Source organism: Glycine max, chromosome 1 (assembly GCF_000004515.6).
Source record: "Glycine max cultivar Williams 82 chromosome 1, Glycine_max_v4.0, whole genome shotgun sequence".
Taxonomy (NCBI): Eukaryota; Viridiplantae; Streptophyta; class Magnoliopsida; order Fabales; family Fabaceae; genus Glycine; species Glycine max.
The window spans coordinates 3,495,131-3,507,777 of record NC_016088.4 but is presented as its reverse complement, the minus strand read 5'-3'; the positions used below and the strand labels follow the sequence as shown (position 1 = coordinate 3,507,777).

The 12,647-nt window shown below is 30.0% G+C and overlaps 1 protein-coding gene across 1 annotated transcript in view; it reads right to left on the bottom strand.

Moving 5' to 3' along the window:
- Positions 1–1,944: 1,944 nt before the first annotated feature.
- LOC100814075 (uncharacterized) overlaps positions 1,945–12,647 on the bottom strand; it is an 18,361-nt gene continuing 7,658 nt past the window's right edge. Inside the window, exons 5-12 of the mRNA XM_041017859.1 lie at positions 7,676–8,199; positions 6,373–7,435; positions 5,917–6,219; positions 3,452–5,517; positions 3,175–3,337; positions 2,948–3,015; positions 2,781–2,856; positions 1,945–2,197 (exon numbers count right to left, since the gene is read on the bottom strand). Coding sequence (XP_040873793.1) covers positions 3,505–5,517; positions 5,917–6,219; positions 6,373–7,435; positions 7,676–8,199 — 3,903 coding nt within the window. The 3' untranslated portion in view covers positions 1,945–2,197; positions 2,781–2,856; positions 2,948–3,015; positions 3,175–3,337; positions 3,452–3,504. The remainder of the gene's footprint in view (positions 2,198–2,780; positions 2,857–2,947; positions 3,016–3,174; positions 3,338–3,451; positions 5,518–5,916; positions 6,220–6,372; positions 7,436–7,675; positions 8,200–12,647) is intronic.

Here is a 12,647-nt window from a genome sequence, read left to right as displayed (position 1 = left end):
CTGACCAAGAGCCCCCTGTTCCAACAATATCCCTTGGCAAAAAAGGGAAACATATATTATTATAAACAAAAATCATAAAATTAATGTTCTTGAACAGAGAATAATAAAATATATAAAAGTATATAAAAATGTCCCTAAAATATATAAAAATATATAAAAATGTCCCTAAAATCTCTTTTATTTGATTTAATCAGATTTAGAGAACTAAATAGCTATAGAAATCAGTTTGGATAAACTTGGAAATTGGACTTATAATATGATTTGCAGCTGGATGAAGGTTGAGGGGAGATGTGCAGAGGTGATGGGATGTTCTCAGTTGAAGAAATTGTAAAGTCCAAAGAAACAATAAAAAAAAAATATGAATAGATTTATCTGAGAAAGAAAGAGTGATGGTGTATTCATGGATATCAGCAATGCGTATGCGGTTGGAGAAGTCATAACGTGGGCCGGAGATAAAGATGATAAAACAATTGAAATGGCTTGACATGATTGTAGATAACTTTGATCATTAAGTATGTAGATTTAAGGTAAGTCTGTATGAAAAAAATAATTATTTACACCTAAAAGATATTATTTACTTAAATAAATTTTGATATTTTGAGAAATTTGTTGAATCTAATCGAAAATAGTCCAAGTTCATCTAATACAAGTTATTTAAAAAATTGTATGAATTATTGCAAGTAAAACCCCTTCTGATTTGGATTTGAATATTTTAGATGGTAATATTGTATTATAAAGTAAATATATTTTCTTTTTATATATTGACTTCTTACCAAGTAAGTAGCAATTAAGGTATTTGTACTTGCAAATATTTATAATTTTTTTATTTATCAGAATTGATGACAAGTAGTAGGGTTTATAATAATTTTTGTATCTTATTTAGTTAATTAAGTTAGATCCCTTGGTAATTTAAAATAAATTATTTAGACTTTTTTAATTAAAAATAAAATAAAGTATCCTAATTTAATTTAAATATAAATATATATTTCAAAATTATTTATTTTTATCATATGTTTTAAAAGTTTTATTTTATTTTTTAACTTCTTTTAGATTTATATTTTGATAAATATCAATGAATATTACAAATATTTATAAAATTTGTGAATGTTTGAATAAGCTTTGAAAAAATTAATTTTGAATCAAATTAATTTAAATTTAAATTGATTTTAAAGTAATACAATTTATGTTTGTATTATAAAAGCAAGTTAGAGATAGAATTTAATGTAAAATTATTGATCCAATTAAAAGTTACTTAAAGTTCATTAAATTTAAAATCAATTTTGCACACATTCATTTCTAGACTCTTCTTCGACATAAAATCATATGTGAAAATTTATCTTTATCTAAAACAAATTTTAGACTTTTATCCAACTTAAACCCAACATGTGTTTGCCCCCCTCTTTGTAATGTTATGTACAACTAACTGTAGAGTAAAAGAAGTGTAACATTTAAATTAATGTATATTTTAAATTATATATTTTAAAATAAAATTATCATTATAAAATCATGTTATACAAAATTTTGTTATTAATTTTCAATCATTCAAAAATATTTATACTTTTTTAAAGAATAGGGCATTAACCCGTGACTAAGTCTAATTTCAAAACTCAAGTCTATCAAAATCCACATTGATTTGGGCCAGGTAGTGGATATCCAACAAAGATATCTAACAAAGATAAGGGGTTAAAGTTGTTTAGGGAGTGCAATGAGTCTAGTCTTAGTCTTAATCACGCTTCAATGTAGGTATTCTAGCATAAGTGAACTTAATATTAAAGTTGTTCAACTTTTTCATTAGTATCCAATATGAGACTTTACCTCATTCTTGAATTCCAACCATTGAAGAATTGTAATCTTACAAAAAATCATTAAAAACCCTCCAATAAGGATAGTTTGTAGTTTGTCATGCTGAAAGAAAGTCGCGAAAGGAGTAAAACAAAGAGAAAATGATAATAAGAGATTCAATCAACTTGATTATACATTAAAATGGTCTTCAACTTGATTATCAAACTACAATTAACACATGCTAACAGCACTTATAACTCACAACCCGAAACAAGCTTTCCCAATGTGAAGAAAGAACATATTTGAATTTGGACTCGTATTCAACATGAAGCACAGATAAGCAAAACAATCAGGGCCAGAATGTAGAAAATGCCATGAGAGTTGTATACACCAAATCCAGCTGAATTTTAAATTCCTGAAATAAAATGATTACCTATGTTACCTGCCCAAAGGAATCACTTATTAACGGAAATGTAGAAAGGTAAACAAAAAGTGAGTGAACCAAGAAAAATAAGAAATAACTTCATATCATCAACTGTTCCATGTTAACCAAGCAAAGAATTTTCTGGTTTCACCGCCCGATGCACAAAGTTAATTCAATGTTATGATATTCAATTACAACAACAACTAGAGATCCCAAAACATTGTCATAAAACTGGGAATATAAGGCTTGGTAGGAAGGAGGAAACTGTTGTTATATGGAAGGACAAAGCAATAACAAACTGAGAAAAAAATATGAACAGCCAGAAAAATAGAAGACTGGTTTTCTTATGCAAGCACACATTATAAGCATGACACTGCATTTTATATAGAGAGAGCTTAAGCATAACTGAAAATTTTCAGCACCATAACAGTGAATTAGTGCTCTTAAAAATAATATATAACAAAAAAATATCACCTAAAGACTCTGTCCATGGCAATTAATTATTCAGTAACATCCATAGCCGAGTAACTAAGGCATTTTCGGACAGAAACTATCGAAAGGATTTACCAATTACCTTTATAAATGGAGCTCCTCTAAAATTCATATTGCCTTTGCTGCTATGCAAGCATGAAGTAATATTTGGCCATTTCCTGGCCAGAAGATGCTAAAGAAGTTAATGAAGCCAAAATGGAAAGAGTTTCAAGAAATGCAGCTGTGGGAAAACCGAGCAAGCCAACTTACGTTGTGGGAAAACATCAAACTATATCTCGCTACAACTTAGAAATCTCTTTGTCCACACTTGAATGAACCTGCTGAATGCCATTGTCAACCAATTACTTCAAATATCCAAAATGTAAATAAAATAAAATAAAATAAAAAAATAGAATTTGATAATAAAATGTCAAAAGTTTAATAAACTAGAAAGTATCGGTGGTAAGCCAATTTGACATCAAGGAAAGATTAGTTACCGGAAGAACAAGAGACTAGCTTACTATCTTATTGTATTTCCATACAAGACTATGAAACATTGCAGCTGTGGAAAAACCGAGCAAGCCAACTTATGCTGATATAGCAACAACAAACTATATCTCACCACAACTTCAAAATCTCTTTGGGAACACCTGAGTGAACCTGTTGAATGCCATTGTCAACCGATTACTTCAAATAAAATGAAATTTAGACAATTAAAACTTGTAAAAAGTATTGGTAACAAGTCAATTTAGACACCAAGGAAAGATTACTTGCCAGAAGAACAAGATATTAGCTGCCTAGGTAGCTTATTAAAGGTCTTCCTCCTTTCATGCAGCATTGCTTCCACTAGGTTCTTCAATGCCATTTTTTGAAAATCTCACAGATCCAGAATAGTCGCCTGCACCTGCATTATTATCATCTTTCTTTTTGGTATAAAGAGGGCATATTCCGCATTTTTTTACTTTGACAGTTGATTTGAAGTATCTGTCAATTGATAAGAAAGATGGTGGCTGCAAAATGTTATCATCATAATATGGACTGATCTCAAAAGTGAAGCTGCGAGCACGAGGGAGCATACGGCTCATGCAGCTCATCTCTGGGAATTCTAAGTTATATTTCCACAGGAATGTGTGATCTTGATCTTGATCAAGTTTTCTCTCTTGATCCCTCCAGTAGAAATAGGATTTTAAGTTATCATTGTTGGGTAGAATGTGTTTGCCATGATCAGATACATAGTTTAGGCAGTAACTAAAAGAACCGCATTTGCGTTTAATATCATTGGTATCTGGCAGTTGGAAAACGACACACAGAGCGAAACCAATGAGCCTGTCATTTCTGCAAAAATCTAGAGAATCTCTATGTATAGTTATTGAATGTCCCTCGCAACGAAAAGGGAGCCAATGAGGAACTTCACTCCCTGGAAAACAAAAGAACACAGACCTATATGCATCCTCGGTCATCCTAAGCCTTGACTCATCCATAATATTAGCACGAGCACCTGGATCAAGTTGTTGACCATTGGTGAAACAAAATCTGAAGATGTTACACTCTTGGGAATTTGATGGGATTTGAATAAGTGAATTTGACAATGGCATCACTGTTGTAATAGATTGGCAATCAAATGCCAATAGTTGTTTTAGAAATGCTGGAAGCCGAGGGATGCATTCAAGCTTTTTGCATTCACTTAAATCAAGTAATTCCAAGCTTGAAAGATTACAAATGCTCTCAGGAAGGTTCACAATTCGGCTCTCACCTAGTGACAGTTCCCTTAATAATGACAAGCAACCAATGTCGCTTGGGATTTCTGTTAATTTGGCACACCCAGAGCAATCGAGTACAGAGAGAAGGTTCAGATTGACAATGCTGTTTGGAAGTGACTCGAGATCAGTGCACAAGTTCAGGTGCAGGGTTTGAAGCTGAACCAAATTGCCAAATGAAAAAGGCAATTCTTTAATGGCCGTTCCTGTTAAGTAAACGTGAGCAAAAGTTTGTGCAGGCTCCAAGATCTCGGGGAAGGTCCTCAGCTTTGAGCAACCACTCAAATCAAGTTCTGTCAACTTCAATTTGACAATGCTGTTTGGAAGTGACTCGAGATCAGTGCACATGTTCAGGCGCAAGGTTTGAAGATGAACCAAATTGCCAAATGAAAAAGGCAATTCTTTAATGGCCGTTCCTGTTAAGTTAACGTGAGCAAAAGTTTGTGCAGGCTCCAAGATCTCAGGGAAGGTCCTCAGCTTTGAGCAACGACTCAAATCAAGTTTTGTCAACTTCAATTTGAAAATGCTGTTGGGAAGTGACTCGAGATTAGTGCACATGTTCAGGCGCAAGGTTTGAAGATGAACCAAATTGCCAAATGAAAAAGGCAATTCTTTAATGGCCGTTCCTGTTAAGTTAACGTGAGCAAAAGTTTGTGCAGGCTCCAAGATCTCAGGGAAGGTCCTCAGCTTTGAGCAACGACTCAAATCAAGTTTTGTCAACTTCAATTTGAAAATGCTGCTCGGAAAAGTTTCAAGTGATTCACAGTAGGTAAGGCCTAACTTGCAGAGTTTGCTGAGATCTCCAATGGAAGATGGAATAGTCTCAAGACTTGCGCAACTGTCCAGGCTCAATACTTCAAGCGCTACCAAACGGCACAAGGATGAAGGTAGGGTCTTTATTGCTGTTCCGTCTAATTTGAGCACAGCTAGATTTTCCATTGTGTCCTTAATTTCTGGGAATATTTCGAACTTTGAGCAACCAGTCAGTAATATTCCTTCAATATCTGGTGACAGATAAAGGTCCGGTATTCGAATTAGTTTCCCAGAATAACGCAGGTCCAACCATTTCAAATTCGGTAATTTCTGCCATAATAAGTACATGATTAGATATCTAAAAGAAAATTAGGTCAATTTGCATGTAAAAAAAATGTTTAATTACACCTCCATATGTGCGTTTCAAGCCAATTTTAAATTAAATTAATGTTAATTAAATTTGATTTTAAAATAATTTGATTTATGTTTGGATGTCTTTTATTGATTATGAACTTATATTTGTAATTTTAGAAGAAAAAAAGAGTTTATTTTAACACGTAATTTGTAATTTAATCACTAACTTCGATTTGTTTACGGAAAATTTATTTTCAAAGCATATTTATAAATTTTATGAAAAATTAAAATATACCAGTACAATATAGAAAACCATCTTGTTGAACTTTTATCTTTAAAATTGTAAAACACAGAAAGATAGAAAGCTTAAAAAACCTGATCTGGTTCCCAAAGTTGTTCAAGATGGCAACGTATCATTTCCAGTCTCACTAGATTTTGTGGCCAATAGTTCTGCGGCAAAGATCTCTGAGGGAAGCCATCCCAACAAAGAATTTTTAAACCATCCGGAAGACTTTTAAGAGATGATGCAAGAAATACATTTGATTCACTCCAGGGGACATGAGAATTAAAGAAGTGGAGCATCCTCAGATTTTCCATCTTTTCGAAAGTTTTAGAATGTAGTTTAACTTTATTGATTTTGTATGTGTCTAGCAATATACACTGTACTGCATCCGTCCCCTAAAAGTAAATCAAAACAATTAGAGAAAAACAAACTTTGAAAAACAGTTGCTACAGAAGTTTTATAGTATTAATAGCTAAGTGCTTTGCAATTTATCATAAAGTAAATCCACGTGATTATGTGAAAGTGATTTGAGTCACAGATCACTATACCTCGTTATTTTTTAAGACTTGATGAATTTCCTCAACCTTCCACAATCGACTGCGTTTTCCTGGATTAAGGCAACATTCTTGACGAACAATTTCTCGTCCCATTTCTTGTATCAGATCATGCATCTGAACGTTACCTTTCAAAATAGATATTAGACACTTATCTTTGAGAACATCCATTCCAATGGTAGCAGAGAAACCACAGCTCTCTAGCTGTTGTGCCACGAAAATCTCCCAATAACCTCTATAAAAGCAAGCTATGTCAAGAAATATATTCTTCTGCTCCTCATCAAGCCCATCATAACTTAGTTTTAATACATTGAAAATTTTGGAATCGGGATACTTTTCCAACTTTTGCAACTGGTTTTTCCATACTTCCTCTGTTTTTCTATAAAGCAACGAGCCCAAAATCTGGAGAGCAAGTGGAATCCCTTTAGCATAACGCAATACCTTTTCTGATAACTCCTTGTAAGTTTCTATTGGCTGGTTTTGGTGAAAAGCATGTATACTGAAAAGTTTTAGAGATTCTTCATCATTCATCTCCTTAACTTCATAGATTTCATCAGCTTCAGCATTCTTAAGCACCTGCATGTCTCTGCTGGTCAAAATAATTCGACTCCCCTGGCCAAAACGACCACGCCCTCCAATTAAATCTCTTAGTTGACCTGAATCATTAACATCATCAAGAAAGAGGAGAACCTTTGTCCGTTTGAGTCTTTCACTTGAAATACTTATGCCTCCCTCTACAAGCTCTTTCTCATAGTTGCTTCTTGTACGTTGTATTCCATGTCTTTCTATTTCTTCCGGAACATTTAAAACAAGACTGCTGGAACAGAACTGTGACGCCAATTGGTGATATATTTGCCCTGCAATCGTAGTCTTTCCAATTCCCCCCAAGCCCCAAATTCCTATGATCCGAATATCCAGTGTCTCAAGCTTCATCAAGAGCTTGATTTGTGTAATATGGGTTTCAATTCCAACAAATTCTTGATGATCACAACTGGAAGAACTATTCAATTTTGTCAAAATATCTTTCACAATTTCTGCAACAAGTGTGGCTTCTGGACTGGCTCATAATAAAACAAAATAAAGTATCAGAACCTGTTTTAATAAACTTCTCCTTAAACACTTCTAGGTAAAAAAGAAAATATCATATATTGGATAGAGACAGATATTGGAGTCCTACATAATATTGGTCTTGAATTTGTAAATACACAAGAGAATTACTTGATTAATACAATTTTAGCATCTAAGTAAATTAAAAGAAGTCTAAAACATCTCAAAAGAGCATGTAATTATTAAAGACCTGGTTTTTTGTGAATCCCAGCCCGCGATCTCAGCTGCTTCAGTTAGAGCAGCCTTCCATGCATGCACTTTGTCGATGTTGTCTGCAAATCGATGTTTATACTTAACGAATTCTTCTGCATATGTCTCTCTCTGATGCCTAACAATTGATGGATCCACCTTATAGAAAACTGGGATCACAACCCTTCCATATCTCTTCTTGCAATTGAGTATCTTTGTGAGTTCATCCAAACACCATGTGGAAGATGCATAGTTCTGGGAGAAAACGACAACATAAATCATAGATTCTTCTATTGCTTTGTGGAGTGCAGGTGAAATCTCTTCGCCTCTGGCTAGTCTGTAATCTATATATGTTTCAATCTTATTCCTCTGTAGTTCAGCATAAATGTGACTAATGAAGTTGTCACGGGTGTCTTCCCCTCTGAAGTTGAGGAACACATCATGCCTAATTACAGGAAGAAGAGACACAGCAGCTGATGAAGAACTCCCCGCCATTGTAATCAAATTTCTTTCTTGCCTCTGCAACTCTTAGTCTGAGTCTCTCAGGTCTTCGACTATAGCATGAATAAAAAGCAAACTACATGAAATCTTAACCACAAAATATGCTTTATTTTTATTATTTCATTAAAACTAAATAAAAAATAAATAAAAGGTGAAATTTTTTATGACTTCTTACGCCTTAGTCTTATTATCCCCATAACTTATTCTTATCTAAGAATAATCACTTGTTAATAAATTCCAAATAAAATTGTCTCCTTTAATTTGGTCAAAAGACCTATTAAAATTTCCAACTGCTTTAGAATCGTTCAATGTCTCTGCACCTCTTAGTCGTCTCTCGGGTCTTCGACTATAGCGTGAATAAAAAGCAAACTATATGAAATCTTAACCACAAAAAATGCTTTATTTTGCATTAAAATATACATTTATGGCAATAAACATATCCATTTACTTTTTCTTTTATATAAAGCTGTACTATATCACTAAGAGTATCATATCTTAACTAATGATCTAGAATTTAAGATCTAATTTTCAGTAGATCTCAAAATTTGATTAACAAAAAAATATTTTTTTACTCTCATTCTCCCTAACAATAAAACAAACATATCCAAAAAAAAAAATAGACTTACCAACAAGGGGATAAGGAAGAAGAAATAAGAAAGAAAAAGATTGAAGGAGTTAGAAGAAAAAAAAAAGGAAGAAGAGGAACTCAAACGAGGAGAGAGAATGAGAGAAAGTGAGAAGAAGAAAAAAAGGAGTGTGGAAAAAATGAAAAGAATTTAATATGTAAAAGTGGGTTAGGTGAGACCTATCAAAATTTGAAAGCAAAAGAAAAAAAATACAAATAAATAAAAAATCATAAAACAAATAACTTTAAACATAAAAAAATATATGATTTCAAAGTCGTAAATAAAAAAAAAATTAAACTCAAATAAAAAAAATTACAACTTCAATTAAAAAAGTCATAATGTAATGATTTCTAACTCAAATATGGTAATATCTGTTACCTCTTATCTTTTTTTCTTATAATAGTTTAAAATCAACCCACAAATAGAAAAATCTAAAAAAAAAATACACATTATTGACATAACTCTGACAACATTGCACGACTTTAAAGTCGTTCAAAATTTAGGACTTTACATTATTAAGTTATTTTACACAAAAGTTATCAATTTTTTTTTATTTTATTAAAACTAAATAAAAAAATAAAAGGTTAAATTTTTATGACTTCTACGTCTTAATATTCCTCTAACTTATTCTTATTTAAGAATACTCACTAGTTAATAAATTTCAAATAAAAAATAAAATTGTGTAGATGGATAGGTTTACTGTCATAAATATGCTTTTAGTCCTCTTTTTTATTTATTCATTTTTACTGAGATTGTAAAAAGTTTAATGACTATTTATTTTCTTAAAGTAAATCTTTGACTTAATAATGAAAATAGTGTAAAGTCATAAATTTTCAACTACTTTACAATCGTCCAATGTTTTTTTTTAATTCTAGTGTAGCATTATAGTCTTTATTTTATCGAAATTGATGAACTCTAAATAGAAGTAATGCGTTTTTTTATTATATTATGTATTATATAATAAGCAACTTTATTCATATAAGAAGTTAGTATATATATTCGACTACTTTAAAGTCTTTTTTTATTAAAACAAATATATAGAAGTAGTATAAGTAAAAATAATTTTAGAGTTGTTGTTGTTAAAAAAATAACATTGTACAACTTTAGAGTACTTGGAAATTAATGAATTTACATTACTAAATTAAAAAAATAAAAAATAACTCCACAAAAATCATCAAATTTTTATGACTTCACTAAAAAAAATTTGTAAATTTTTTTATAACTTCTTAAACCAAAGTCATGAAAATTCTAGGACTTACTCACATTTAAAAATTAATTCAAAAATCACTACCATTTGATAAATTTTAAATAAAATTGTTCCCTTTTATCAAAAGATAATTTTAATGTGTTCAATTATATTTTTTAAGTCAAACTTTAAAACTATGATTAGGAGTTTCATTTTTTAGTATTTAAAAAAAATGTTTAGTTGCATGTTTCTTTTGAAGTTTTTAGGTTAAATTAACTTATTGATCCTCTTATTTACTTATGTTCAATTTAATTATATAAATTTTTAAATCGATTCAATTTGATTATATTGTCTAAATTGAATATGATTATTTAAAATTACTTAGTGATAGTTTTAAACCGCTATAAAACACACAATTAAAAAACAAGACAAATTTAGATAATATAATTATTCAAATTAATTTCGACGGCGAGACCAAATTAAACTTATTTTAAAAAATAAAGAATGAAATTGAATCAATTTTAAAAATTAAAGACTTAAATGAAGCTAAAATAATAAAGAATCAAATTGAATGTAAAAAAAAAATTAGAGAAAGAAAAAAAATTTAACCAAATTTTATAAAAAAAAAAAAAAAATTCTAGAGTAAGGTAATTAATTTTGAGAAACATGTTTTTTTGTTTTTTGACAGTAATCCTATTCGAGAGACTATTATATACTAAGTGTGAATAGTTCTTTCTGCAGGGATTGAAACCTTCAATTGCCACGTTTTGGAATATTAGACCCTTCCATTATATATATTTGATAATTGTTAAATAATTATACTTTAATAATAAAAAATTAAGTAAAATTTCTTTTAAAAAATAATTATTTAACAGTTATTTGTATTAATGTGTTCAGAATTGATATTTTGTTAAATATTGGCTACAGATATAAAAATTGGAGTAACAAAAAGCAAAAAGGTTGAAAAATAACAAAAAAAAAAAATAAAAAAGGCTCAACCCAATGCCGTGCTTAACGCACACCATACACTAAGCAAGCAATGTTAGAACAACACGTGCTAAGCAACCAACATCAAAACAACATGCACTAAGTAACACTGGCGGTTTACATGTATTTTATGTAAAACAACAAACTTATGTTATAAATTATTTTAAAACAGACCCATTATGAGAAATACTTTCTAAAAGAAACCCCATTAGGATAATTTGCCTAAACCGGTCCCTTCTTCTGACATGCCCATACGATTATTTACAACACTGCGCATTGATACAACAAATATACCACAACAAAACTGAAACATAGCTACCAACTTATAATCGGACATGTCAAATTAATGGTTCACGTAAGTCCTAATAAAGTTTATACTTACTGAACAAAACACAGCTATCAACTCCTTATCAAATCTGAGTATCCAAGCTCTTGGATTTCCCTCTGCAAAGAGAACTACCATGGCAGATGGGATTTACCAGCAGGTTGTTACCATTATCATTCAAAATAAATGACTTTTATATGTTTAGGAAATATTATTTTTAGGGGAAATAATCATTCAAAAAAACTGTCTTTGAGAAAAAAAAAATTAATGCCTTTTTTAAAATAAGATAAATTGAACTCTAAAGTAAACTGCAAAAACTTTGCTGTGTGCATGTTCAATTGAGAATGGTTTGTGTTATACAAAATTTTATTAATACTTAATTATTCAAAAATATTTATACTTATTTTAAAGAATATGGCATTAAATCAAGTTAAGATAACCTAATACTTAATTAATTTGAACTCTTCCTCAAAATACACCAAGTATCTATGTCTAATTTCAAAACTCAAATTTATCAAAATCAACATTAAATTAAGTCAAATAGAAGAATGAGTCTAGTCTTAACAACACCCCAATATAAGTATTCAACAAATATAAAGATACCGATTAAAGTTGTTAAACTCATGCTAAACAAATAATAAATGTTTGGTTAAATTAACGGCTAAAGTATTGAAAAGTGTAAAATAGTTGAAAAATAATAAAATTATTATTTATTTAAAAAGGAGTAATAAAAAAATTAAATAAATATATTCAGGATAAAAATAAAAAAATATAAAAAGATAAAAGTTAATATTTTAAAAAATATTACTGTAAAATTTTAAAAATCATTAAAAATTAGTATAAAAAAATAATTTACTTGACCATCAAATAATCTTTACGGCCAATTAAAAAAAAAAGATAAAAACAACTAACTAAAATTATCTTGATCAACATAGTCTTGTTAATTATATAAAAAGAATTGGATTAACCATAAACCACACATGAATTTTTGGATGAACTCGAAGTATTCTTTGTTAAAAATTAATGATTAATTCATTAAGATATTAAGATACATTTAAGATTAAGCTGTTAGCATCTCTCAACAAATATATTTTTTACTCATGAATCATAAATTAAACCTCTAGAGTGAACTGGAATTATATCACATCGTATTAGTGTGAATCAGGCGTGAATGAAAGATTAATAACACCGTTAAAAAGTATATTCTCTTGAGATTTATATTTTATTAAAGAAAGTTAAAATATCAAGTTAAATATATAATTAATCTTTATTTTTTATATATATAAAAAAGATACTGACGCAACGATGAAGGGCATCCGGAAAGTAAAAATATGCTAACACAAAAGAA